We start from the raw sequence: 27986 nt of genomic DNA, 5'->3' as shown, positions 1-27986 counted from the left end.
GGGGGAAAGTATGGTTGGCCAAGAAGCCAGCCAAGGGCCTGGCTCTAGAAACTATCTCTATGTCCTGTTCCCTGCTTCAGAGTGGCTTCGGGAAGTAGGGCTCTACATGCCTGAGAACTCAGCCCCATGAAGGTGGGGTGGGGCCTGAGCAGGTTCCTCCCACTGTGGAGAGCAGTGGCCTTTCTCCTGCAGGGTTGTGGCTCTGGGACCACTTCCTCTTTCCTCACTCTGAAGCCAGGTCCCAGCCTGCTGAGTCCTCTGGAAAGATGAGAGCAGATACTGGGAGGACTTAGTTCATCTGTGACCCTAAGCCAGGGTGGGCGAGTGTGCCGGCGGGAGACCTTCCTCCCTGCTTTGGGGATAGCTGAGGGTCACGTGAAGCCCTGCAGGATGGAAGAAGAGAGTGAGGAGAAGCTGGCATCTGTGTCCAACCTGGTGACTGTGTTTGAGAGCAGCAGGTACCGGGTGTTTGGGGTGGGAAGGATCACCATAATGGGCTGGCAGCCTCCCCTGCCTCCATTGCCCATCCGGGGCCCTTTGGCACCTCAACTTTCCCTGCCTCCAGGCCAAGGCACAGGGCCAGGACAACCTTGGGCCTCACAGTGAGCGGTCCCTCTCTGGCCCTTCCCTGGATACCACCCCCAGTCTGGGCAGCACCCACATTGCTTGGAGCATAGGAATGCTGGGAGCTAGGCAGGGTTTTGAGCGCCAGCGTGTGCTGGGAAGAGTCCAGATGAGTGCGGTTGTGAGTGAGCGTGAGCAGAGCAAATGCAGTGTTCAGGCTGCAGATTCTTACCAGTGCCTCTGAGCACCTGGAGGAAACAGTAGCTACCACTGAGCATTTACTCCCTGTGAGTAGGACAACCATATAATTTATCACTCAAGGAGGACCTAGCTGAAAGTGAAAGTGGATGCCAATAAAATTGGGTGGGTGGATGGGGACCATGTTGGGCAAATCGTGGTGCAGCGTCAGCTTTCCTATGGAGCACTGCTCTAAGTTCATGTCATTACTTATTTGGTTTAGTCATCCAAACTGCCCAATGGGGGTGGGCTCTATTCCTATCTTAAAGATGAGAAAATGGGGGGCGGCGCCTGTGGCTCAGCGGGTAGGGCGCCGGTCCCATATGCCGGAGGTGGCGGGTTCAAACCCAGCCCCGGCCAAATTAAAAAAAAAAAAAAAAAGACCTGATGGATGTTAACACATTAACTGCCACACTAGAAAAAAAAAAAAAAAAAAAAAAAAGATGAGAAAATGGATACACAGAGATAAGGATGCCCAGTGTTTTAAGTACATGTGGTTTGAGGCAATGCTAGGACTTCTATCTGAAGGGAAAAGGGTGCACCAGATATGTAGAGGACATTGGTGGTCCTGGCAGGGTATGAGAGAGAAACAGGAACATTAACATGCAGCAGGTATTTCTTAAGCCCAGGAGCCCAGGACTGTGTTAGGGATCTGTTGTCTGGAAATAGGCTCTGAGATAGAGATTTGCCTCAGGAGGTTTATCAGTGAGAGCTTTGGGGAACAACATCTGTGCAGGTGAGTGAATCAGGGCTAGGCAGAAGGAGAAGTTGAATGGCAGTGCCCTTGCAACAGAGGCCTCAGCCTGTCCCTGGGAGCTCTGGAGCTGGGATGGCCTTCAGTTATTTCCGTGAAGGCAAAGAGCTGGGTATTTGTGCCTGCATGTGAGGCACATTAGCTTTTAGGTGAGGCAGCTCTCTTCAAGAGAGCAATTTCCAGAGAGGGACTCAGCCAATAACCTGTCAACCTTTTAGCCACCAATACTACCAGCAGCTGGGGCAGGGAGAATAGTGTTTCTGTCCTGAAGAGGGGATGTGTACCACACAGCACAGCACCCTGTAGGAATCCTAGAGGATCCCGGTGAAGGATTTCTGTCTTTGAATACTTAGCTCATGTGATAACCATGATACAAAGTCATGGGCAGTAGAGGTCCTAGAAAGGGCCCAGATGCTGTGTTGAAGGCACTTAGGGCAGGCAAATCGTCCTGTGCCCTTCATGGTGAAGGTGGCATAGAAGTGGACCTGGTAGGACAGTTCAGCTTCCTGAGCAGGGTGACTTTATCCTGCCTCTCCCAGGGTCTTTGCCAAGCTCGTCCTATTCAGCACCGAGGACAGCTCTTAGATGCCGCCTTCCTGACCCACTATCCCCTTGGGTGTGAGGCAGTGGCACCACCTCATTCACCTCACCAGGCAAAGAGTAGGAGCGCACTGGCGAGGCTCCTTGGCCTGCTGTGCTCTGCCCAGCAGCACCCCTGGCAGGAGGGGTAGCCCTTAGACCAGGGTGAGGTTAGAGCAAGTGGTGTCAGGAGAGGGAGAGCTACCCTCTACTGAGTGGGGGGCCCCATGTCAGCTGCCTCGGCCTGGGCTTCCTTGTGAGTTCTCTAGAAGAATAGCTGATCTGAAACTGGGGGTGAAGAGGAAACAGAAGCTGGCCTAGGGCACTTAGGGAGAAATGCAGAACCCGAAACTAAATGTAGAACAAAAAGCTTGAGACCAGCTACTCTTTTGAGCTGCAGACATGTGGGCTGAGGAACTGAGGATTGGGGTGCCGGGGAGTGGTGAGAGAACCTGGAAGCATCAGGCCAGCACTGGGTCTTAATTTTCTTCCTGCCATGAACCAACTGTGACTTGAGGACTTTAACTCCCTGGACATGTTTCTCCTTTACTCAAATGGAGATGGACAGTTCAGGGTGAAGCCTTAGGAACCAGTTTGATTTGGCTCCCACCTCTGCCATTTCTGAGCAGCAAGTTACTTAACCGCTTTGTATCTCAGTTTCCTTGGCTGAAAAATGGGGGTAATGGAAACCTTTCCCATCGAGTTCAGAGATTTTGTACCTGTCCGGCCCTCCATTTCCTATCCTGTCTTTCTCATAAGGATGCCTACCCTACACTGTCACTACAAGTCTTTCCACACCAAGGGGAATGGGGCAGTGCTGAAATTGTTGGATATATTCAATGAGAGTGGCCTTTGTTATCTAAAGACTCTAACTGGCCTGCAGACTCAGTACAGTGTAATGAAGCTGCCCTATTAAGGTCCCTCCCTGGGAGAATAGGAAATCTGCTCCCAGGCTGGTTACACTCCTACTGGAGGCGAGGAGAGCATAGCTCCCACTGGAAAGCCTCAGCATTAACTGCTGTGCTCTCACTTTAGATTGTTCTATGGCTCTCACCTTCCTTTGATGTGTTGGTTACTAATCCAGAAACTAAAAACAGAGATGAGGTCCAAAGGTGAGGATGATATGGAAGGAACCACTTAAAAACCTCTGTGTGCAGGATGGCGCCTGTGGCTCAGTGAATAGGGCGCCAGACCCATATACTGAGGGTGGCAGGTTCAAACCCAGCCCTGGCCAAACTGCAACAAAAAATAGCCGGGCATTGTGGTGGGTGCCTGTCGTCCCAGCTACTCAGAAGGCTGAGCAAGAGAATCGCCTAAGCCCCAGAGCCAGAGGTTGCTGTGAGCTGTGATGCTACAGCACTCTACCAAGGGCGATAAAATGAAACTCTATCTCTAAAAACAAAACAAAACAAAACAAACCTCTGTGTGCAAAGGCAGTGTTCCTGCATTTTAAACAGGGAAGTATGTAGTTCTCCTAGAGAATAAAATGTAGTCCATGCTGACTCATTTTGTAGACTGGAGCCTCCTCCAAGAAAGGTGTTAGGAAAGAATTAGAAGTCTTACCTAGCAAGTTCCTACAGAGAGCCGGCACGCCCGGGCCCCTGCACACCAGTGATTCACATCAGTCGTCCCAAATCCCCTCCAGGGACATGCCGCTATTTTACCTGTTCTCCGGACAGGAAACCTTCATATCTGTTCTGTTCTCAGGACCCCAGGAGCAGTGCCCAGAGCCCATAGGCCTCCCCACCCCCCAGGGTCATGGGAGAATCCTGATGTCTGGGAGACCCTGGAGTCTGGGGCCAGGACAGTCAGCAGGAGGTACCTGAGCTCCCTGAAGAACAAGCTGTCCAGTGGGGCCTGGAGGAAATCTTGCCACCCTGGGACCTGCGCTGGGCCAGGGACACAGGTGCTTCATGACTGGGGTAGAAGTGGGGAGCTGGGTGGGTGGCTTTCCATTGATCCCTCCACAGATTCTCTCCCAGTCAGAGCCAGCAGTCCCCCAGGTGGGAGTCTTGTGTAAGCAGAGATCAGCTGGGAGCTAGATTCTCCCCACTGACAGCCTTTGATTAGCTACCTGCTGTGCCCCCTGCTGCGCCCCCTGCTGCTTTACTTCACATATCCTTACTGTGGGAGTTATTTAGGCAAGAAAATAAAAATTCATCTTAAAGAACTTGTTCAAGGCCTTATGGCTTGGTTCAGTCTCCATCTTGTGAACCTGCACCCTTCCCTGGCCTCAGTTCACCCACTGGAGGAGGCCATGATGCCAAACTAGACACAGAGGTCTGAGTGCCAGTTTTCATGCCCTTGGAATGTGGTCTGATCCTGAGCAGGCCACCTCCCTTCTGTGGGTCTCAGTTTCCTCATGTGTAGAGTTCAAGGGTTAGAATGCAAGATGCTGTGCTCCCTGGATCCAAGCTCCCTGAAGCCTCATCCCAGCTCTCCTGCTTTCTAACTGTAACTTTGGGCAAGGCGTTTAACTTCTTTGTGCCTCAATTTCCTCATTTGCAAAATGGGGATAGTGCTGATAGTAGTGTTCTGTGGTTATCAATTGCTACATAGCAAACCACCCCCAAACATAGTGGCTTAGATACAACAATTTATTATTTCTCACGTTTTGTGGGTTTACTGGGATAGTGCTGGGCAGCCTCTCTATTGGTCTCACTGGAGACTGTGCTAGTCAGGTTGGGCTGCCATAAAAAAATACCACTAAACAGTGTGGTGCCTATGGCTCAACAGTAGGGTGCTGGCCCCATATGCCGGAGGTGGTGGGTTCAAACCCAGCCCTGGCCAAAAACTGCAAAAAAACAAATAAACAAACAAACAAAAAGCAAAGCTTTTGGGCGGCACCTGTGGCTCAAAGGGGAAGGGCGCCGGTCTCATATGCCGGAAGTGGCGGATTCAAACCCAGCCCCTGCCAAAAACCACACACACACACACACACACACACACACACACACACACACACACACACAAAGAAACAAAAATGCCACTAAACAGAAATTTATTGTCTCGGCCTGGCGCCTATAGCACAGTGGTTACAGCACCAGCCACATACACCAAGGCTGGAGGGTTTGAATCCAGCCCGGGCCAGCTAAACAACATTGACAACCTTAACCAAAAAATAGCTGGGTGTTGTGGTGGGTGCCTGTAGTCCCAGCTACTTGGGAGGCTGAGGCAAGAGAACTGCTTAAGCCCAAGAGTTGGAGGTTGCTGTGAGCTGTGACACCATGGCACTCTACCAAGGGTGACAAAATGAGATTCTGTCTCAAAAAAAAAAAAAAGAAAGAAAATTTATTGTCTCACAGTTCTGGAGGCTGCAAGTCCAAGATCAAGGTGCTGGCAGGTTTGGTTTCCAGGGGGGTCTTTTTCTTGCCTTACAGACAACCACCTTCTCATTGTGCCCTTCTTGACCTTTTTTCTGTGCATGTACATCCCTGGTGTCACTTTTTCTTATAAGGATACCAACCATATCAGTTTAGGGCCCCACCCTTATGACTTCATTTAACCTTAATTACCTCCTTAAAGGGCTGATCTCCAAATATAGTTACTCTGGGAGTTAAGGCTGCAACATTATGAACTTACAGAGACACAATTCAATCCCTAACAGGGTCTCTCATGTAGCTGCAGTCAGCTGGTGGCTGGCACTGGAATGCCCAAGATAGTTCACCCCACAAGCCTGGTACTTGGGCAGAGACTGTAGGGAGGCTGGCGTGGCTGGGCCCCCCACTCTCCATGTGGTCTCTAGGCCTCTTCTCTCCACATGGCCTGCCCAGGAGTCTCTTTATCAGAGCAGCCGGACTTCTTCTTCTTTTTTTTTTTAGTTGCTGAGGATTCACTGAGGGTTCAAAGAACCAGGTTACACTGCTTGCATTTGTTAGGTAAAGGCTCTCTTATAATTGTGTCCCACCCCCAAAAGGTGTGTTACATACCGTGACCCCCATACCCTGCAACCAGATTTCTTGATGTGGTGGTTCACAACTCCCAAGAGAGTACAGGGAGAGATGAGGCCTCTTGAGGCTTAGGCCCAGGACGAAACAGCCTCACTCTGCCCCATTCTCCATGAAGGCCAGATCAGGGCTAGCCCAGGTGCACTGTGGCAGGGCATGAACACCAAGAGGTGAGCTTCACTGGGAATCTTTGGAAACTGAGCCAAGGTCCCTACCAGAGGAGACCAAAAGTGTCCCTCCCTTCTTTTCCTTCTCTTCGCACAACCCCCCAGCAGGAGCCTGAAGAGAAGAGGATCGTCCAGGAGCTTCTGGAGACAGAGCAGGCCTACGTGGCTCGCCTTCACCTGCTAGACCAGGCCAGTGGCCAGGGTACCCCCTCTGAGCCCCAACCCTGCTCTGCCTTCCCACCCACCTCACCAGAGCTGAGTTAGAACCCCTGGGTTTGACTCTAGGATGCCTTAGCCCTCAGCCCCATGCAGCTGGGGCTGGGGTAGAATCAAGGTGTAGCACCGTAGCACCACTCTGTTAGCCCTGGAGGGCCTCAGGCACAGCACAGCACACATCAGCCCGTCCTTCCAGGCCCCTGCAGCATGTCCTCTGTCATCAACATTATCTCACTCTTCACACTTTGTTAAGGCTAGAGAGTTAATCATTGAGCATCAGTGCAGGGAGCTTCAGCTTAGTGAAGGCCAAGACCTCCACAGAACCATTTCCGACATTTACAGCTGGCAGCATTCAGCCAAGGCCCTTCAGCTTTAGGCCTCGGTTTGCCCTTCTTTAAAATGGCCGGAATGTAAAATGGCAATCTTCCCTGCTTATCTTCCCGGGGTTGTTATGAGGATGCTGGGAGATTAGGGAGGTAAAAGCATTAAGTAAGCCTGGAGGGCCCCTGATTCCCCTGGGCTGGTGTGTGGGTGGCTCTCTCCCCCCACAGAGGGTGATGGGTGGCGGCGGCTGCAGGTGTTCTTCCAGGAGCTGCTGAGGACGGCCCGCAGCAGCAAGGCCTTCCCCGAAGAAGTGGTCAGGATCATTTTCTCCAACATCTCCTCCATCTACCAGTTCCATGCACAGTTCTTCCTCCCAGAGCTGCAGCGGCGCCTGGATGACTGGTGAGGTCCACCAGGAGCCCTGAGGCCCCATCTGCAGCCTTGGGCAACTGAAGGGGGAAGCCCCAGGACGCTGGGTTCAGCCTGCTAGGCCTACGCCCTGGCTGTGGTCACAACAGTCTCTTCCTCTGTGATTGGTGGAGGGGCTTGGAAGAAAGACCCCATCCCTCAGAGGCATGTGTGTGAAAGGGTGTGTATGGGGAGGGGAGTACTGCCTCCTGAGGGAGGGGATCGAGCTCAGCTGAGTGACTTAGGAGGTCATGGGAATAGCTAGTGCAGAGGGTTACCTACATGCCTGGCTGCAGACTTTGCACTTATTAATTCACTCAATATTTAAATCAGCCCTGTGTGATGACAGCATCATGGTTAAGCAAAAAATCCCTTTGTTTCTGGAGATGACCACCAAAATATTTAGTGGTGAGATTATTTGCTTTATTTTGGCAAAGAAAAGCTATAATGTTTGGGATGTCTTTTAAAATCTTTGGCAAAGAAGAATGTTAATAATTGTTAAATCTAGTGATGGAATAATTGCTTAAATTTTTTATAATAAAAATTTTTTTTTTTGTAGAGACAGAGTCTCACTTTATGGCCCTCGGTAGAGTGCCGTGGCCTCACACAGCTCACAGCAACCTCCAACTCCTGGGCTTAAGCGATTCTCTTGCCTCAGGCTCCCGAGTAGCTGGGACTACAGGTGCCCGCCACAACGCCTGGCTATTTTTTGGTTGCAGTTTGGCCGGGGCCGAGTTTGAACCCGCCACCCTCGGTATATGGAGCCGGCGCCTTACCGACTGAGCCACAGGCGCCGCCCTATAATAAAAATTTTTAAATTTTAATTATTTATTTTTAAAAACTATCTTTAGTTTTTGGGGTTTTGATTTTTTTTTTCTTTTTTTGAGAAAGGTCTCAAAAATTAAAGTTGCCATAGTCTCATCCTAGGTCACAGCAACCTCAAACTCCTGGGCTCAAGAAAACCTCCTGACTCAGCCTCTTGAATAGCTGGGACTATAGGCATGCGATACCTCACCCAGTAATTTTTTAATTTTTATTGTTATTGTTGAGGATTCGTTGAGGGTACAAAGAACCAGGTTACATTGATTGCATTTGTTAGGTAAAGTCCCTCTTATAATTGTGTCCCACCCCCAAAAAGTGTGTCACACACCATGACCCCCCCACCCTCCTCCCTCCTTCCCTCTCTCTGCTCTTGCCTTCCCCCACCCTCCCTTCCTTCCATCTCTGCTGTCCCCTTCCCTCAACCCCCACCATGTATTAGGTCATCAACTGTCCTTATATGAGAATTGAGTACATAGGATTCTTGCTTCTCCATTCTTGTGATGCGTTACTAAGAATATGTTCCACTTTCCAGCCAGGTTAATACAAAGGATGTAAAGTCTCCATCTTTTTTAATGGCTGAATAGTATTCCATGGTATACATATACCAGGGCTTGTTAATCCATTCCTGGGTCGGTGGGCATTTAGGCTGTTTCCACATTTTGGCGATTGTAAATTGAGCTTCAATAAACAGCCTAGTGCAAGTGTCCTTACAGTAAAAGGATTTTTTTCCTTCTGGGTAGATGCCCAGTAATGGGATTGCAGGATCAAATGGGAGGTCTAGCTTGAGTTCTTTGAGGGTTGTACATACTTCCTTCCAGAAAGGTTGTACTAGTTTGCAGTCCCACCAGTGGTGGAAAAGTGTTCCCTTCTCTCCACATCCACGCCAGCATCTGCAGTTTTGAGATTTTGTGATGTGGGCCATTCTCACTGGGGTTAGATGATATCTCAGGGTGTTTTTGATTTGCATTTCTCTAATAATTAGGGACTATGAGCATGTTCTCATATGTTTGTTAGCCAATTTTTTCTATTTTTTGCAGAGATCAGCTCAGGCTGATCTTGAACTCCTGAGCTCAAGGGATCTTCCCACCTCAGCCTCCCTGTGCTAGGATCACAGGTGTTAGTCTCTGTGCCTGGCCATAAAATTAAAAAAAAAAAAATCATTACTATAAAATTGCCTCCCATCATCCCAGTTTTTTCAGATGAGAAAATTGGAGTACAGAAAGGATAAGTGGCTTTCCCAAGAACAGATAGCTGGGTCACTGGTGCAGCAAGGAATCAAACCCAGGCACCCAGCTCCAGAGTCATGGCTCCTTATAGCTTTGCTACAATAGTCTCTCAGTTGAATGACCTTCAGGCCATACCACAGGATGATCGTGGATAAGTTCTCTTTTTCTCATCTCTAAGATGTGCTAATAAGTGCCCCAACCTTCAGAGTTGTGAGAATTAAATGAAATGAGACATGCAGTGTGTCCGGGGCAATGCTGGGCATGTGGTCCTTGTGATTGTTATGTAATCAAGCACCAGGTAGTTACTGAACACCTGTTGTGGGCCCAGAATTCTACTGGACCTGTGGGAAAAGCCTATCAGTGGACCAGAATAGCCTCTGCTCTTGGGGCGCTCACAGCCTAAGAGTGGGGAAGCACAAACTTGGGAGAATGACAGCCTGCCCCTGCCTGCACCCACAAGTGCAGAGGAGATGGGTGGGGGTCAGGGACCCTGGCCTAACCTGGCCCTACTTGGAGTCAGGAGAGGAGACCACATGCTGAGGGCAATCCTGGGTGCTCCTCTGGCAGGACGGTTACCCCCCGCATCGGTGACGTGATCCAGAAATTGGCCCCATTCCTGAAGATGTATAGTGAGTATGTCAAGAACTTTGAGCGGGCTGCTGAGCTGCTGGCCACCTGGACTGAGAAGTCTCCCCTCTTCCAGGAGGTTATCACTCGCATCCAGGTGAGGTTGCGGGGAGGGCCAGAGCCTGCACTGCCACCTCCAGCATGCAGTGGCTCAGTTTCCCTGAGTGATTTAGAGCATCTTTCAGGCTCAACTGCTTCAAACTGCTCCAGTACCCACCCTGCCCACTCCCCTGACTCTTGGGGGAAGTCTGACTTGCCCCTCCCATTTCTCACCCTCCTCCTATCACTCCCCCATCCCTCCCCAAGAGCAGCGAGGCTTCAGGCAGCCTCACCCTGCAGCACCATATGCTGGAACCGGTACAGAGAATTCCACGCTACGAGCTGTTGCTCAAGGAGTATGTCCAGAAGCTGCCAGCCCAGGCCCCAGACCAGGCTGATGCCCAGAGTGAGAACACCCACAAGGGTTCCAGGGGGCTGGGGAGGCCCAAGCCATTCCCATATGTTTATTGAGCTCCTGCAAAAATGGTCAGGAAGACCATCAGTCAGCAACATTGATCATTGGTGCTTCACAGACATTGTCCATACCATTAGCCATATTTTACAGATGATGAGGTCTTTAAGGCCCAGAGAGGTTCAGTGGCTTTCTCAAGATCACACAGCCAGAAAAGAGCAGAGCTGAGATTTGAACTCATGCTTGTATGGTGCCAAAGCCTATGTTTCTTTTGCTTTACCCCCCGGGTCTGTCTCCGGTTGGGAACAGCAAGAAGCCCCAAGGCCAAACACCAAATTGCTGCCTTTCAGTGACTTCCACTCAGTCTACCCTGGGGCCACTCCAAGAGCCAGGCTGCACCAGCAGGACCTCTCCTGGGGGCTGTTGTGGCAAGTCCTGTGGCTCTTGTTGAGCCTCAAGGGCTTCCTACCTTAGCCCCCAGGCCCCAATTTTCAGAGGCTAACTCTGACCCTGCCCCTCTTCAGAAGCCCTGGATATGATCTTCTCGGCAGCTCAGCACTCTAATGCGGCCATCACTGAGATGGTGAGTACCCGGCCTGTGCTAGGGCTGTGTTCCCCTCCTCCCAGCAGGTCTCGGTCTATCCCCACACATCCTGGTGGCTGTATCCACTCAGCCCCTTGGCCCACCACAACACCTGCTCCACTTTCACATTCCTGTCCTTGTCCCTACAAGGGAAACCTTCCAGAAACAGGTGAGCTTGGCCTGGCCTTGGCTTAGGGTGCACCCTCCCACACACAGGAGCGGCTGCAGGACCTGTGGGAGGTGTACCAGCGCCTGGGCCTGGACGATGACATAGTAGACCCTTCCAACACCCTGCTTCGAGAGGGCCCGGTCCTTAAGATCTCCTTCCGCCGCAGTGACCCCTTGGAGCGCTATCTTTTCTTGGTAGGGGTGCTGGGAGCCATAGGCCACACTGAGGAGGGAAGTCCATGGACCACTCTGGCCCTGGTGATGCCTGCTAGGCCTCTGTATGTTACTGCAGGAGGGACAGGGAAGAGCCTGCCTCTCTGTCTTTTTCTGCTTTGGCACTCAGGTGACTTTGGACAAGTCATGTGCTGCCTCTATGCCTCAGGGATTTCCAACCCATGGGTTCCCTGGACATGCCCTAGGGAGCCACAGAGTCAGAATTTGAATCCAGTCTGGCTCCAATGCCCGTGGCATTAATCTGTGCTCTAGAGGGCGCACAGCAAGAAGGAATAGGAGAAGCTACCGGGAATAACCACCCTGGGTTGCATAGAAGAGGCCATGAGCTCCCTTGTGATCTAGAAAGGTGGTCCTGCCTGGAGGTGCAGGTGAGGGAGCCACAACCTCCTGTAAACCCTGTAGCCCTGAGCCCCGTGAGAAAGGCCTTGTAGGCTTCTAAGGTTTGCCATTGCTATAATCCCTTGATGCCCACAGGAAGCATGTCTCTTCAGTGGCCATCCCAGTGGGGTTGGAGGCTAGACAACCCCTTCCTCATTACTTTCAGTGTCACCTGTGACATCTTGTGAGGTGGCCCAGAGTACAGCTAGAGGGGAGGAGGAATCCAGAGGTGCTCAGCGCCCCCTCAGGGCAGCCACCTGCCATCCTTCCTGCCCTGCCCCTGCCTGCATGTTCACATCTGTGTCTCCCACAGTTCAACAACATGCTGCTTTACTGCGTGCCCAGGGTCATCCAGGTAGGCGCCCAATTCCAGGTGAGGACCCGCATCGACGTGGCAGGGATGAAGGTGAGAGGCCTCCAACTACCACTGGGCTTCACCCTAAAAGTGGGAGTACATATGGGGAGTGGCAGGAGGGGCTAACCCAGGTTCTCAATTAGATGACTAACGTCCTGAGCAAACGTGGAAGTGGAAAAGTTAGAGCTCTCCCATGCAGGCTGCAGCCCTCCTGCCCAGGTTCTTCCCAGGTTCCCATAGGCCTGGCCCATGTGGGGGACAGTGCACAGCCCAGCACGGCCTCTCTCTGCTTTCTGTTTCTAAAACTTCAACATGTGCACGCATTCCCTGGGCATGTTATTAAAATGCAGGTTCAGCTATGATTTAATAAAAATAAATAAATAAATAAAAACAAAATGCAGGTTCTGAGGCAGCTGGCCTGGTGGGGCCTGAGATCCCGCATTCTAGCCACTCCCAGGAGATGCTGATGCTGCAGGTCTGCAGACCACACTTTGAGACAGAAAGGTCTAAGCTGTCAGCTGAGCTGCTGGCTTGTGTGTGTCCCCATCCAGAGATGACTGCTAATGAGCAGGGACAGCAGCAGTCCATAGCAGTGGCCAGTGACTGTGCGGTCTCCTGAGCCCTGTGGCATCCCATCAGATGGTCATAACGCTGTTATTTTCCTTGGATTTTTTCCTTTTATCTTTTAAAGATAATTTTAATGTTATACCTTAAAAATATAGATAATACATATTCTAAAATCAAACAATATAAAAAGTATATACAGCAAAAACTCTCTTCTGGCTCGGCACCTGAAGCTCAGGCAGCTGAGGTGCCAGCCACATACACCAGAGCTGGTGGGTTTGAATCCAGCCAGGGCCTGCCGAACAACAATGACAACTACAACCAAAAATTAGTCGGAGGGCAGCGCCTGTGGCTCAAAGGAGTAGGGCGCTGGCCCCATATGCCAGAGGTGGTAGGTTCAAACCCAGCCTTGGCCAAAACTGAAAAAAAAAACAAAAAAAAAACAAAAAAACCAAAAAGTAGTCGGGTATTCTGGTGGGCATCTGTAGTCCCAGCTACTTAGGAGACTGAGGCAAGAGGATCACTTAAGCCCAGGAGTTGGAGGTTGCTGTGAGCTGTGATGCCACAGCACTCTACTCAGGGCGACAGCTTGAGGCTCTGTCTCAAAAAAAAAGAGGAAAGAAAGAAAAGAAAGAAAGATCTCTTCCCTACTCTATCCCCTGGTTCTCCTTCCTGAAGGCAGCCTTGGCTTCTCCTGAGTCCTCCCAGGGCTAGTCTTTGCATATACAGACAGTCATACAGTACTGTCTCCTCACGTCATACTATAAGCAGTGACATACTCTATACGCTTTTCTGCACTTTGCTTTTTATTATTTTTTGTTGTTGTTTTTAGTTTTTTTCTGAGACAGGGTCTCATTCTGTCATGTGGGCTAGAGTGCAATGTTGTCATCACAGCTCACATCGACCTCTAACTCCTGGGCTCAAGTGATCCTCCTACTTCAGCTTCCCAGTAGCTGGAACTGCAGGAACCTACCACTAAATGGCTAATTTTTCTATTTTTTGTAGAAATGGGGTCTCAGACTCCCTAACCTCAAACAATCTTGCTTGGGTCTCTTGAAGCATTAGGATGACAGGTGTGAGCCACCATGCCCAGCTTGCACTTTGCTTTTTAAACTAACTACAAGTTTTGGAGATATGTACTTTAGAACCTCACATCCTTTTACATAGTTTCATAATATCCACTGTGTGGATGTTACTATAATTGATTCAGCTGAGTCCTCTGCTGAGGGATATTTAGATTGTTTTCTGTTGTCAGCGGATGCAAATGAGATTGCAGTGAATAACCTTGTACTGTTCTGCCGTGTGTGAGTATGAGGTCTAACAATTAAGTTCTCGAACTCATCCTAGAAAAAGTGCTACATATCTCATTGTCGGATTTCACTACAGTCATCTTCAAAGTACTCCCCATAGGGAAGCTATTCACCAACTCCAGAGCCTAGTCCACCCTTCAAAGCAATTTGAGAACTTTTTTTCTAGAATGACCATCAGAGCTGTCATCATATGAAGTCTGACAGTTAAGTTCATGAACTTGCCACCACGTGCTTACACTGGCAGCACTGTACAAACAATTCGGTAAAGTTCCTTAACCTTGGTATATCAGTGTCTTAAGCTGTGTTTGTGTTGACGTATGGCAGTGTCTTGCTAAGTGGTGTTCATTATTGTTGTGTGTTTTTGTGTGCTGTATGATGACAGCTCTGATGACCATTCCAGAAAAAAGAGTCCCAAAATTGCTTTGAAGTGTTGGTGAATGGCTTCCAACCAGGAATACTTCAAAGGTGACTATAGTGATATTCAGCAATGATATATGTAGCACTTTTAATAGGATGAGTTTGCAAACTTAATTATCAGACCCTGTATATCTATAGTTAACCCCATTAAAAAATAAAAATAAAAAAACCAAGGCCCTGGAAAACCTTTCTAGCTTAAGTAATTTTCATGGAGTTCATATGGAAAATCCTGGTCTGAGCAACTTAACCAGGATTTAGACTCAGGTGCAACAGAGTCTAGAGCCCTGTATTGAATCATCATGCCATGTCATCTTCTACTAAGACTACGGCCCAGAGGGATAAAGCTTATGGTGGGATTCAGGCATGGTTGGGGAAATGGCAGGAGAACCTTCTTGACCATCCTCTCTGATAGCTGCTGAGTCCTGGTGTATCCTTAGGGCTGGGGCTGGAAGCAGCAGAGTTCTGGTCTAGCCTATCTTGCAAACCCTCTCTCCCCAATCCACACCTGCATCAGACCCATGAGGGAGCTGCAGGCAGGTATTGAGCCCCTGGATCTCTGAGAGGAGAGCCTTGCCCCTGCTCTTGACTATAGTTGCCTGGCATTTGGGCATAGCCTGGGGGTGATGAATCCTAATGGGAGGACCTAGGCATCTTCTGGGGTTCACAGCCCACCCCCCAAATCTAAGATGACTGAGGTTTTTTAGGGGTGCAGATCCCACCCCCTACTGGGGCATCTAGCTTTCTACCTAGAAGTGGCCAGAATGTCTTCTAGGCCAGGGTTGTGCAGGCTTGTATGTTTGGAGTCCTTGGTGGGTCAGACTGAGAAAGGCAGATTTATAGAGAGCTACAATAAATGGTGACAAATAGCCCTGTCACATTACTGTCAGAGACCCAGGCCTAGAAAAAGAGGAAGAGATTGACAGATAGAAAAGCCAAGAAATACAGAGACCTAAACAGATGCATAAAGAGAAAACAGATGAGCCTGAGGGTGTCAGATGTTTGGCCTCTTCCAGTCCCAGGGAATGTGTCTGACATGCCTACAGCCACACAGCACCTTCTTCTGGATTGCACCGGCTTGGCAGGTGCACAGCTAATGACCTACCCTGGTCTGTGTAGGAACCGTTTTCTTAGTTTGATGTTTGGTAGCAGGTCTGACCTTCGACCACCATAATGATTCCCACTGGCTTGTGACCCTCACCCTCCTTTCTGGGTATCAGGGAGGCCTAGTTTGCAGCAGCTGATTCTGCTTAAAGTCTGAATTGGTCTTATTGTTTTGCCATCCTGCACAGGGGCAGTCTGGGAAGGGGAAAAGAGTACAGGCATACATATCCAGGGGCTCCATGTGCACTACACAAGGATACTTCATGTAAGAGGGGACTATCTACAGCAGACTGCAGATTAGCGTTATTATGGATTGTATATTTATAGTTAGAATTGTCCAGCAGATGGCAGTCAAATGTCTTGTTCCAACAAAATCTGGATATTATGCCAGTTTGCCAACAGATGTCAGTAAAGTGTTTTGAGGAAGGGTGTCCTTTTCTAATTAGCACAAAGGCACAATATGGACCAGCAGAGGACTGAATTGACTCAGACCCAAGGAACGTAGTTGAGACTTGGCATGGCAGGACTTGGGACATCGTCCTCTTGTAACCTAATGGGGGAGCTAGAGGCCTCTGTGGAAACATCAGGGGGAATCTTGGACCTGCAGGTCGGGAGCTGCCCCCAGTTCGCCTTTTTCTGTCAAAGCATCATATTTCTTTCCTTCTGGACTGTAAACCTTGGGTTTCTGCCTTCTTTTCCCTCTCCCTTCCCCCTGACCCAGTTGGAAACCTCCTTTCTCTCCAGTGCAGTCAGTAAGCCTGGGCCATTTGTGGTATCGCTTCCTAACTGGTCCTTTGTACTACAAGTTTGTCCCTTTTGCCCACATCCAGCCTTTGTATTTTGCGCACAGCTTTCCCCAAACACTTCTTTCCACATGACCTCTTTAATTTGTAAACCAGAGAATTCTCCCCATTGCCAAGGATATTGAGTCCAAATTACATCAGGCCCCTTCTAGAGGGAAAGACTGCCCTGTGGAGCCATGGTCTAGGCCGGACTTGTAGCAGGGTGTGCTCACACTTAGCGCTCTCTGGAGTGTGGTGGACAGCCCTGAAAACTTGGCAAGGCCTGGCCACCACATGGCAGGGAAGCAGCAGAGGAGTTCCAGTGTCAGGTGGATTCAGTGGCAACAAAGTTCCCTTGCAAAGTTCCCTTTAGAGACTCTTGAGCTCTAAATCTGTGTCTGAGGTTCTCTCTCCACACTGCCTGGAAGAGGTCTGTGCTTATAGGACTCCGGGGGTGGGAAGAAAAATAAATGTTCTTCCACCTTACACTTAGGGCTGAAAATCTCAGTTGGAATCCTTATTCTGCCTTTTAGATGCTGTGTGACCTCAGGCAGGTCTTTTGCCCTCTCTGAGCCTCCATTTTGCATCTTCTATATAAAGATGGTATTATCTACTTCCCAAAATTGCTGTGAAGATTATTTCCTTAACTTTTTATTAAGGACATTTTTAAGCCAAGAAAATGGTACAATGTCTACTCGGGAGGCTGAGGCAAGAGAATCGCTTAAGCCCAGGAGTTGGAGGTTGCTGTGAGCTGTGTGAGGCCACGGCACTCTACCGAGGGCCGTAAAGTGAGACTCTGTCTCTACAAAAAAAAAGAAAATGGTACAATGTACCTTCATATACTCATCCAGTTTTGAAATCCAATTTCCATTTTTGGTGAATCCATTGTCAGGAACTGTCACCTCTATCTCACGCTGGGCCAACTTAGCTACTGTTAAAATTCTAGGAACTGTAAGTCTCATTTGCTTAGAACACAAGGCCCAGTTGCAGGCACACTTGTCTGGCTCTACAGAATTAGGGAGGTGGTGAGCAAGCTCCCATCCCTGTCCCTTAAATTTGAATTGTCCCTGGGGCACAATCTACCTCCCTCCACTCCACAGTGCTGTGCCTGAGGAGGGTATGACAAGTCTGAACCAGTGGCCTCCCTCCTTCCTCTTGCAGGTGCGGGAGCTGACTGACGTCGAGTTCCCCAACTCCTTCCTGGTGTCTGGGAAGCAGCGCACCCTGGAGCTGCAAGCCCGGTAAGGGGCATGGGGTCTGGGAAGGGCAGGAAACTGGGAGGGGTTGCTTTTTGCTCAACACCTGTGTTAACTTTCTGAGCAGGTCCCGGGAGGAAATGATTTCCTGGATGCAGGTATGCGAAGGCTGCAGGCCTCTCGGGCTGACAAGGAGGGAAGGGTGTGTTTGCATGTAAGTGTGTGCGCACGTGTGCCTATGTGTGTGCAAACATCTACCTGAGCATGTCCAGTTGCTCTCTACTCTTCCTCCAGAGTTTCCCTGTGGTAATTTGGAGTCAGGTCTGGGTTCCAATGTTGTTGCCCCTGACTGCCTAGCTGGGCAGTCTGCAGCAGATCACTTAACCTCTCTGAGCCTCAGTTTGTATATCTGCAATCTGAGTGTAATAGTTTCAGATAGCCTATGTGTGCTTAGACTCCAGTGCCTGGCAACCAGTAGGCTTTGAGCATTGTTTGATGAATGTGTGGATGGAAGGACACATTGGTGCACCCTCCCTTCCACCCTGCAAGCCTCTCAACCCTCCTCCCTCTCTCCATCCAAGGCCTGCCAAGCAGCCATTGACCAAATCGAGAGGCGGAATGAAACCTTCAAGGCTGCGTGCCAGGGGCCTGAGGGAGATACCCAGGAACAGGAGGTAAATGGAGCCTCCATCCTAAACAGTGTTTTCTACCTAGGAGGGACAGGGAATGTCACCCACCTTGAGTAACTTTAAGGGACCAGGGAAAGCCCTCCCACCTCAACATTAACTTGCAGATTGCCAAATATTTTGCCATGAGTAAAACTTCCTTTGAGAGCCTCTTTATACAGCTGTCATGGGGAAGGATTTCACATCTATGATATATAAACTCCAGCTGCAGGTTTTTGAGTTTGAAAGTATCTGAGACGTATAAGACTAAGGGAAAGTGGGCTGGGTGTGGTGGCTCATGCCAGTAATACTAGCACTTCGGGAGGTCAAGGTAGGAGGATCATTTGAAGCCAGGAGGAGTTTGAGACTAACCTGGGCAATATAGTGAGACCCTAACTCTACAAAAAAATACATAAAATTTAGCCAGATGTGATGGTGGGCACTTGTAGTCCCAGCTACTTGAGAGGCTGAGGCAGGAGGATGACTTTGAGGCCACAATGAGCTGGGATGATAACACCACTGCACTCCAGCCTGGGTGATAGAGCAAGTCCCTATCTCTTTAAAAACAAAACAAAACAAAACAAAATAAGGGTAGTACCTGTGGCTCAAGGAGTAGGGCGCCCACCCTATATACTGGAGGTGGTGGGTTCAAACCCAGCCCCAGCCAAAAAAAAAAAAAAAACAAACAAGGAAGGTGTGGAAGGTAGGTGGGAGTGGAGCTCAGAAAGAATGTCTTATCTCACTTGGCTGAGTCACTTGACCTCTCTGGACTTCCTGACCTGCAAAATAGGAGTAATGCATGGTGGTAACTAACCTATCATAAGGTCTTTGTCCGTTTGGTCAGCTTTGTGTGGAAGTCCCCGGGAAACCCAAGACACAGAATCCCTGCCATGAGCAGATGGGCAGAGGCCAGGGGTCTCAGAGAATGAGTGAATGGTTATGAAGTGTCCACACCTGCTCAACTCTCCTCATCCCACAGCTGAAGTCTGAGGAGCTGGGCCTCCGGGCACCACAGTGGGTCCGGGACAAGATGGTGACCATGTGCATGCGCTGCCAGGAGCCCTTCAACGCCCTGACGCGCCGACGCCACCATTGCAGGGCCTGTGGCTACGTGAGTACTTTCACCAGCACCTCTGCCTCAACCTGTCCCACAGAGGCCTCTGTCCCCCAACTCCAGCTGAGGCCTTGCTCTCTCCCTCCTGGCCAGCTCTGCCTATGTCATCCAGATGCAACCCAATAGCACAGCTCTGAAGCAGGGTGTGCCATTTTCCCATTTTACAGATGGAAAAACGAGGATCAGAAAGTTTAAATAACTTGCAGAACACATCCCCTGAAGCTAACTCTATTAATTCACCTGCTTTCATGCCACCATTTCCCAAGACCCACACCTAGAGCTATGAAATGGTTTCCAGTTCCAGGGTAGGAAAGGCCAAACCCCTCAGCCCTCTCAGGCCTTGCACCACTATTTCAGCAGCCCCAGGCCCATTACATGCTGACCCACCCACCCTTACCATCCTGTTTTCCTGACCCACCTCGGCTGACAGGCATGTACTTAGCACCCAGGCACCTGATGGTTCTGTCACTAACTCTACCTGCCTGGTTCAGGCTTAAGTTTCCTCCTCTATGCCGCGGAGATTAGAATGCTTACCTCCAGGCTGGTAGTGAGGATTCAGCGTAAAAACCCTCTCTCCTTCCCTCCTTCTCTTCCCTTCTCCTCCCATCCCTCCAATAGCTCTGGCAGGGCTCACCTAGCAGGATTGAGCCACCAGCTTATAGAAGAGGAACAGTGCCCACTCCCCTTTTCCCTCTCATCAGCCCAGGCCTGCTTATTAAGGCAGATCTTGCTTTGCCTTTTTTCTTTTTCTTTTTTTTTTTTTTTTGAATTTTTAAAAAGTTATTCAAGTGATGTCATTTACAGAATAGCAGGAAGCAGATGTGCTCAAATTGTGTGGTGTTCTCAGGTCCTACTGCCACTTAGAATTTGTCTAACTTTGGAGGCGGAGCAAGATGGCGGCCGAGCAACAGCTTCCTTGCATCTGGGCACCGTGAGTCCGGGGAGATGGGACTCCAGGCATCTCTGGCTGGTGGGATCTGCCCATCATCACCCCTGTGAACTGTTTTGGTGTCTTCGGACCCGGCACTCAGTTGAACTGCCTTGGGGAGAGCCTGAGCGGGAGTGTGGAGAACCTTGGCTGCTGTCTAGGGCCCCAGTCTGAGCCGCGGAGCCAGACAGAGCCAACAGTGCTTGGCTGTGGGCCACAGGGAGCCATTGTGAGCGATCTGTTCTTTTTCTTTTCTTTTTTTTTTTTGAGACAGAGTCTCACTTTGTCACCCTTGGTAGAGTATTGTGGCATCATAGTTCACAGCAACTTCAAACTCCTGGACTCAAGTGATCCTCTTGCCTCGGTCTCCCGAGTAGCTGGCACTACAGGTGTCCACCACAATGCCCAGCTATTTTTAGAGGTGGGGTCTTGCTCTTACTCAGGCTGGTCTTGAACTCCTGAGCTCAAGCAATCTACCTACTTCAGTCTCCCAGAATGCTAGGATTACAGACTCAACCATGCCTGATGCTTTTTGTTTTTTTCTTTTTCTTTTCTTTTCTTTCTTTCTTTCTTTCTTTTTTTTTTTTTTTTTTTTTTTTTTTTTTGAGATAGAGTTTTACTTTGTCACTCTGGCTAGAGTGCCCTGGAATCATCTTAGCTCACAGCAATCTCAAACTCTTGAGCTCAGGTGATCTTCTTGCTTCAGCCTCTAGAGTAGCTGGGACTATAGGCACCCACCACAACACCTGGCTAGTTTTTCTATTTTTAGTGGAGATGGGGTCTCACTCTTGCTCGGGCTGGTCTCCAGCTCCTGACCTCAAGCAATCCACCTGCCTCAGCCTCCCAGAGTGCTAGGATTCACAGACCTGATTCTTGCTTTGCTTTTTAATTCTGCATCTGCTGGACTTGAGCTGTTTTCTGCTGACACCACACCCCCCTCCATTCACTCTGCAAACAGAGAAACCCTTTGCAACCTTAGTCTTTAATAACCTCCAGGGGGCAGGAGGAGTCCAGCTGGACAGGTTAGGGCCAGTTAGGGAGGTGTTGCCAATGTGTAAAATTGCAATCAGGACACCAAGTAAGTTTCTAGGACTGGGACACGCTTACATTCAGAGTTATATCCCAAAGCCAAGTAGAAAGGGATTAGCTACTGTTCCTTATTCACATCTGTGAATAAGAGCTGAACTGATTCACACTTGCAACTAACTTTGCAAGTAGTTTCTAAAAGATTATTTACAGTAGCAAAAAAATTCAAAGAGGCACAAAGAATAACAACTCCCAAGTATCTGCCTTCTAGCTTAAGATGTAAAATACTCTGACAACTAAATGAAATGTATGATTCTTGCTTAGATTCTGGATGGGGGAGAAAAAGCTACCAATGTAGTTATTGGGACCACTAGGGGAAGGAAATTTGATTATGAGCCATGAATCAATAATATTGCATTGATGTTAAATTTCCCCAAGTGTGACCATGCCATTATGGGTAGGTAGAAGAATGTCCTTCCCCTTAGAGACACCAGCTACAACTTTAAGGGTGAGGTGCCATGGTGACTGTAATTTTTTACTCAAATTATTTAAAAAAAAAAAATATATATATATATATACACACATAAAGATATAAAGCAAATGTGGCAAAAATGGTAACAGTGGTAGATTTGGTGTGTGGCATCCTTGTGTTATTCTTTCAACTTGTTTGTAGTTTGAAATTTTTCAAAGTAAAAAGTTGGTAGAAGAGAAAACAAATGCTAATTACATTTAAAAAATTTAAATCTCTCAAGAAAAAAAGAAAAGGTAGTGGAAGCCCCGTGTGGGGCCATGTGAGGCGCACTGGTCCTGACGGTGTGGCCTCTCGCGCCTGTGCAGGCTCGGTGCCTGGTGAACGTGTGAGTCAGCCTTGATGGTGTGGCCCCTCACGCCTGTGCAGGCTCAGTGCTTGGTGAACCTGTGAGTCAGCCTCTCGGTGATTCAGGTGCCAGTTTCTGTCTCTCCTGCCTGCCAGACGGGAATCCTTGAGAGGGTGGGGCAGGCCCAGGTCAGCTTCTTCAGTTCCCTCCCAGGCCATGCGCTGTGCTGGGTGCATAGACAAGCCCCTAAAGCTGGCACTGCTTCATAAATTCCACCCCTTCCTTTGGCCCTCCATTTCCAAGCCCATATCCTGGCTCCCCTGGAACACCCCAGCCTTTCAGAAGTCACATCTTGCAGCACCCCATATCTCTCCGAATCTTCCTGGGCTGCCTTTACTCAGCCTCCCCAGCATGATCCACATGGGGCCTCCCCATGGTGGGCTGGAGGTGAGCCCTGCTCCTGGACTTCCTGGCGAAAACAATCAGCCTATTACTTTCAGATTAGAACACACTTAGGCTCAGCGCCCATAGCTCAGTGGTTAGGGCGCCGGCCACATATACCGGGGCTGGCAGGTTTGAACCCAGCCCAGGCCTGCTAAACAACAATGACAACTACAACAAAAAAATAGGTGGGTGCCTGGAGTCCCAGTTACTTGGGAGGCTGAGACAAAAGAATCACTTAAGCCCTAGAGTTTGAGGTTGTTACAAACTGTGATGCCACAGCACTCTACCGAGGGTGACATAGTGAGACTGTCTCAAATAAAAAAAATATTAATAGTAGAACACACTTGACTCTATGATGAAGCATAATGCAAAGTTTGCATGAATCCTAAAGCTAAACTGTGAGACTATAAAGACTTGCCCTGCTGTGGGTGGTCTGTCTGCCAGGGAGATGCGCAGCCCCGGTGGCAGGTGGCTTTACCTGGAGAGGATGTTGGGAGAGTCAGGTGAGATGGGAAAAGGGCAAGCACTTAAAAAGTGAATTTGATGCCAGGGACCTGAGAAGGGCAAGCACTTTGGGTTCACAGCTCCCCTCCTGAGAGGGAAATCTGGAGAGGAGAGACATTAAGGGCCTAGTAGTGGGGCCTGAGCTCCCCCTGTCACCCCAGCTCTAGCAGATAGGCCTCTGCCAGTGTGGGGAACAGCCCCACACAACATGCATTCTACTCTCAAAGGTTTCTTTTCCTCCCTCCTGCCCCTGGTTGCTCTCATACCCCCACCTCCTGGCTAAGGCAGAGGGCTCTCTTATACCTCATTTCAGGCCCAAGCCTCCTGTGTCCCCTCCATCAGGTCATATGTGCCAAGTGCTCCAACTACCGAGCACATCTGAAATACGATGACAACAGGCCCAACCGAGTCTGCTATGCCTGCTACACCTTTCTCACGGGAAACGTGCTTCCTGAGGACAAGGACGACAAGAGGCGAGGCATCCTGGAGGTGAGGGTGCCTGTCCAGATTTCACCACCTGCTGGGTGCCGAGGAAGCTGTGGTCACACAGCTCCTGCTCTCTCCTCTTTCTACCCACAGACTCCAGCCTTTTCCCCTCTGCCCAGACAGTGCTGGGCCTGTCAGCAAATAGAAGCAACTTTTGGCTGCAGGCTGTTTTCTAGGCTCTTCTGCCCTCCTCTCTGTCCCCATCTGATAATAGGGTGGCTCCTCTGGATGCTTCGTGTTCATATCCCCATGCCCTGCCCCAGCAGTCCCAGGAGGTGGAGAGAGCTGGTGTCATTGATTCCACTTTACAGATGGGGATACTGAGGCTCCAGGCCAGGCAGATTGGAGACTCCATTCTAACTAGAAGGGACTTCAGGGGCCAGCCGGTCCCAGCTCATAGAGACCCAGGCCCAGAGAAGTGACCTGCCCAAGACCACACGGCAAATTAGGAGCTGGCTCTCTGATCTCAGCACAGATGTTCTTTCTGTTACCCTTGGGGCCTGACTGAGCTGCTCCCTGATGGGGCTTCAGCTGTGTTCAGCTTTGCACCACAGATACCATGTCAACTGGCCCAGCATTGATTACCACAACCCTCCTGCCCTTCTGTCATGAAGGCCAGGTTGATATATCACTGGCCCGGGGAGCTGAGAGATCTCAGGTTCAAGTTGGTTTCTTTCCACAGACGTGGTCCTTTTCCAATCCTCCCCATTCTTCTAGGCCCAGTCTCTGCCCCAGCCCATCCTGACCACTAGGCAACACAGATTGCTCCTGGCAATGGTTGGCCCCGTCTCACCCCTTTCTGTTCCTGGACCAACTCCCAGGTGCTAGTCCTCCCCGTGGGCACAACAGGCTGGCTGGGGTCTGACTGCAGCACTGCCTGTGGCCAACTGTGGGACCATAGGCACATGATGGGACCTCTGAGCCTCAGGGACAAATAACGCCACCTGCTAGTATTGCTGCAAGGTTAGAAATGGTGATTGTCAAGGCCCTAGGCCAATGTCTGATACTTGGTGGATGCTCTGTTCCCTGACAGTCCCTCCTTCTGGTTTTAGAAAGGGTCCTCAGCGGGGCCTGACTGGAACCTGATGTGCAGCTTCCTGCAGCTGGCTGGGGACAAGTGGGGGAAGAGCAGCCCCCGAGGCTGGTGTGTGATCCCTCGGGATGACCCCCTCGTGCTCTATGTCTACGCTGCCCCTCAGGTAAGGCCCTGCCCTGTCCAGGTCTCAGCCTTCCCACAAGGGGTGTTGGGAATGGAGTATCATTGGCCCCATATGTCAGATAAGGAAACTGAGGCCCCATGAGGTCTTGGTACCCTTGATTCACACATGGGATAAGCAGGTTTCCGTGTTGAGCCCAGACTCCATGTCACAACTGCTTTAGCCTCAGGAACGCCCAGCTCACTCCTTCCTCGTGAAAGGGGAAAGCCAGCTCACCCCTTTTCATGAAGGTTTGGGGTATGAGTGGTGGCATGTGGCTGTTACCTTCACAATGGCTGTCCAGGGCAGTGGTGCTGACCATGAGGACAGCGGCCACCACTCTCTCCTCCCCTTAGGACATGCGGGCTCACACCTCCATCCCCTTGCTGGGCTACCAGGTAACTACTGGGACCCAGGGGGACACCCGAGTCTTTCAGCTGCAACAGTCAGGCCAGCTCTACACCTTCAAGGCTGAGACCGAGGAGCTGAGGGATCGCTGGGTGAAGGCCATGGAGCGGGCGGCCAGTGGCTGGAGCCCCGAGAAGACCCATGATGGGGACCTGTCTGACTGAGCCACAGCCAGCCGCTCCCCTGCCCACCTCTTCCCATTTAGCCTGGCTCCTACCACAGCCTGACCCTGAGTTCTTGGTGACTTGACACTCCAAGCTGTGCTTTCACATAATCAGTTCCTTGTGCCCAGACCATATGTCCTGATTGGGATTCAAAAAAATATGAGTCTTCCTTTTTGGGAAGGAGACGACCAAGTATCCAGTTTGGCCAGAGCTCTCCTGGGCCAAGGGACTTTTAGTGCTAAAACTAGGATAGTCCCAGGTAGCCCAGGATTGTTGGTCACCCAGTGTGGTTCTCAGCCAGGACTACTCATTAGTATCACTTGGAGAGCTTTAAAATATGCAGGTGGAAAACATATACATAAGTTAATTTAAAAATTAAAAATTACCAATGCCTATATTGAAATACCATCAAAGGTTTCTGATTTAATTTAGTCTAGTCTGAGTTTTTTTTTTTTTTTAGAGATAAAGTCTCACTTTATCGCTCTCGGTAGAGTGCTGTGGCATCACAGCTCACAGAAACCTCCAACTCCTGGGCTTTTAGATGATTCTCTTGCCTCAGCCTCCAGAGCAGCCAGGACTACAGGCACCTACCACAACGCCAGGCTTTTTTTTTTTTTTTTTGCAGTTTGGCCGGGGCTGGGTTTGAACCCGCGACCCTTGGTATATGGGGCCGGGGCCCTACCCACTGAGCTCCAGGCGCTGCCCCAATCTGAATATTTTTTTTTTTTGTAGAGACAGATTCTCACTTTATGGCCCTCGGTAGAGTGCCGTGGCCTCACACAGCTCACAGCAACCTCCAACTCCTGGGCTTAAGCGATTCTCTTGCCTCAGCCTCCCGAGTAGCTGGGACTACAGGCGCCCGCCACAACGCCCGGCTATTTTTTGGTTGCAGTTCAGCCGGGGCTGGGTTTGAACCCGCCACCCTCGGTGTATGGGGCTGGCGCCCTACCGACTGAGCCACAGGCGCCGCCCCAGTCTGAATATTTTTTAAGAGTACTCACATGAATCTAAGCAGTCTGGAGTATCTGGTATGAAGAAGAAAAGCAAACAACCAATGTGTGGGCCCCTATCAAGTGCCAGATGTGTAATAATGATAGTAAATAATAAACGTCAGCTGAGCCAGGCACTGTGCAAGGTATTTTATGTGGATTATCTCATTTTACTCTCAAGAGTTATAGTCTCCATTTTCCAGATGAGGACACTGACTCAGAGAGGTTTAGTAATTGGCTAAGCTAGTTGATGCCAGAACCAGGTTTTAGTCTAGTGGACTAAGGTCAAAGCTCTTTCCATCAGGTCTCAGGACAATAAGCCAGGTGGGGAGGCAGGGGAAGGAGAGGAAAAGGAGGGAGAAAGATAGGAAAGGTGAGAGGAAGGGGATAGGTGGAACTCCTGTGTCCCACCTCCCCCTACCCATGTCCCATTGGTGGGTGAGGGTACATTTTCCTAAGAGACCACCAGAGTGACAGAGTGGTAAGCAGGTCACATCCAGTGGTCCCAGCCTGGGCCTGGACACCCTCAGCTCCTCCCAGCAGGCTCAGCCATTACTGGGCTCTGTTCTCAAAGGAGGAAATCTCAATGAGTCTTAGATCTTTGACCCCTTGCAGGCCTGGCAGTTTGCCTGCCTCTAACCTGAGGCCACTTCCCTCCTGTAGGATGGGGAGTTTTCTGTTTATTTATTTATTTTTTTTTTTGAGACAAAGTCCCTCTGTAGCCCAGGCTAGAGTGCAGTGACATCATCATAGCTCACAGCAACCTCAGACTCTTGGCCTCAAGCGATCCTCCTGCCTCAGCCTCCCCAGTAGTTGGGACTACAGGTGTCCACCACAACGCCCTGCTAGATTTTCTATTTTTAGTAGAGACAGGGTCTGGCTCTTGCTCAGGCTGGTGCAGAACTCCTGAGCTGGGGTGATCCTCCCGCCTCAGCCTCTCAGAGTGCTAGGATTATAGGCATGAGCCACAACCCCTGGCCATGTAGCATGTTTTTATTTTTATTTATTTATTTATTTATTTATTTTGAGACAGAGCCTCAAGCTGTCACCCTGGGTAGAGTGCTGTGGCATCATAGCTCACAGTAACCTCCAACTCCTGGGCTCAAGTGATTCTCCTGCCTCAGCCTCTCAAGTAGCTGGGACTACAGGCGCCCACCACAACGCCCTATTTTTGGGTTGCAGCCATCATTGTTGTTTGGCAGGCCCGGGCTGGATTCAAACCTGCCAGCTCAGGTGTATGTGGCTGGTGCCTTAGCCGCTTGAGCCACAGGTGCCGAACCATGTAGCATGTTTTTAAAAACCTGAAAAACCTCATTGGTAAAATCTTTCAGGGGACCAGGCTGGTCATGAGTTCATTCCTTCCTTCCTTCCTTCATTCATTCAACAAATAAGAAACATCGGGCGGCGCCTGTGGCTCAAGGAGTAGGGCGCCGGTCCCATATGCCAGAGGTGGCGGGTTCAAACCCAGCCCTGGCCAAAAAAAAAAAATAATAATAAAATAATAAATAAAAAAAGAAACATCTTCTAGGAGGTAGATGTGGTCCCTGCACTAGGGATACAGCAGTTAATGAGACAAAAGTTTCTTCCCTTGTGGAGTTTACATCCTTGGCGGGGAGACAATCAACAAAATAAGTAACTAAAATATAGAACACATCAGCTGTGATAAGTGCTTAAATGGGGTGCCCAACCAACTGTACATTCCTGGATTTAAAACCAAAGTCAAGCACCGGGAAGCCTCTCCACGTGAGGCAAACTGGGACACCTGGTCACCCTGGCAGAAGGATGTTGATGTTTGAAAACAACCTTAATGAAAGAATTGTAAGGGAGGCAGGCA

At 49.9% G+C, this 27986-nt stretch overlaps 1 protein-coding gene across 2 annotated transcripts; it reads left to right on the top strand.

Annotated features, from left to right (window-relative positions):
* The first annotated feature begins 63 nt into the window (after nucleotides 1-63).
* On the top strand, nucleotides 64-25885 carry FGD2 (FYVE, RhoGEF and PH domain containing 2). Of its 2 annotated transcripts, none has more exons than XM_053602488.1 (16): nucleotides 64-458; nucleotides 3842-4040; nucleotides 6354-6437; nucleotides 7042-7190; nucleotides 9812-9968; nucleotides 10178-10316; nucleotides 10847-10905; nucleotides 11122-11268; nucleotides 11999-12091; nucleotides 17376-17455; nucleotides 17538-17568; nucleotides 17992-18084; nucleotides 19055-19186; nucleotides 23252-23398; nucleotides 24448-24594; nucleotides 24948-25885. In XM_053602488.1, the coding sequence occupies exons 1-16, from the start codon at nucleotides 391-393 to the stop codon at nucleotides 25161-25163; spliced, it is 1941 nt and encodes a 646-aa protein (XP_053458463.1). In that variant the 5' UTR covers nucleotides 64-390; the 3' UTR covers nucleotides 25164-25885. The 2 variants fall into 2 exon arrangements, with proteins under 2 accessions (XP_053458463.1, XP_053458464.1); XM_053602489.1 differs by having other exon boundaries at nucleotides 65-458; nucleotides 6357-6437.
* Nucleotides 25886-27986: the final 2101 nt, after the last annotated feature.

This window comes from Nycticebus coucang, chromosome 9 (genome assembly GCF_027406575.1).
Source record: "Nycticebus coucang isolate mNycCou1 chromosome 9, mNycCou1.pri, whole genome shotgun sequence".
NCBI lineage: Eukaryota > Metazoa > Chordata > Mammalia > Primates > Lorisidae > Nycticebus > Nycticebus coucang.
The sequence above is the reverse complement of the archived record's forward strand: the minus strand, read 5'-3'. Positions and strand labels throughout refer to the sequence as shown.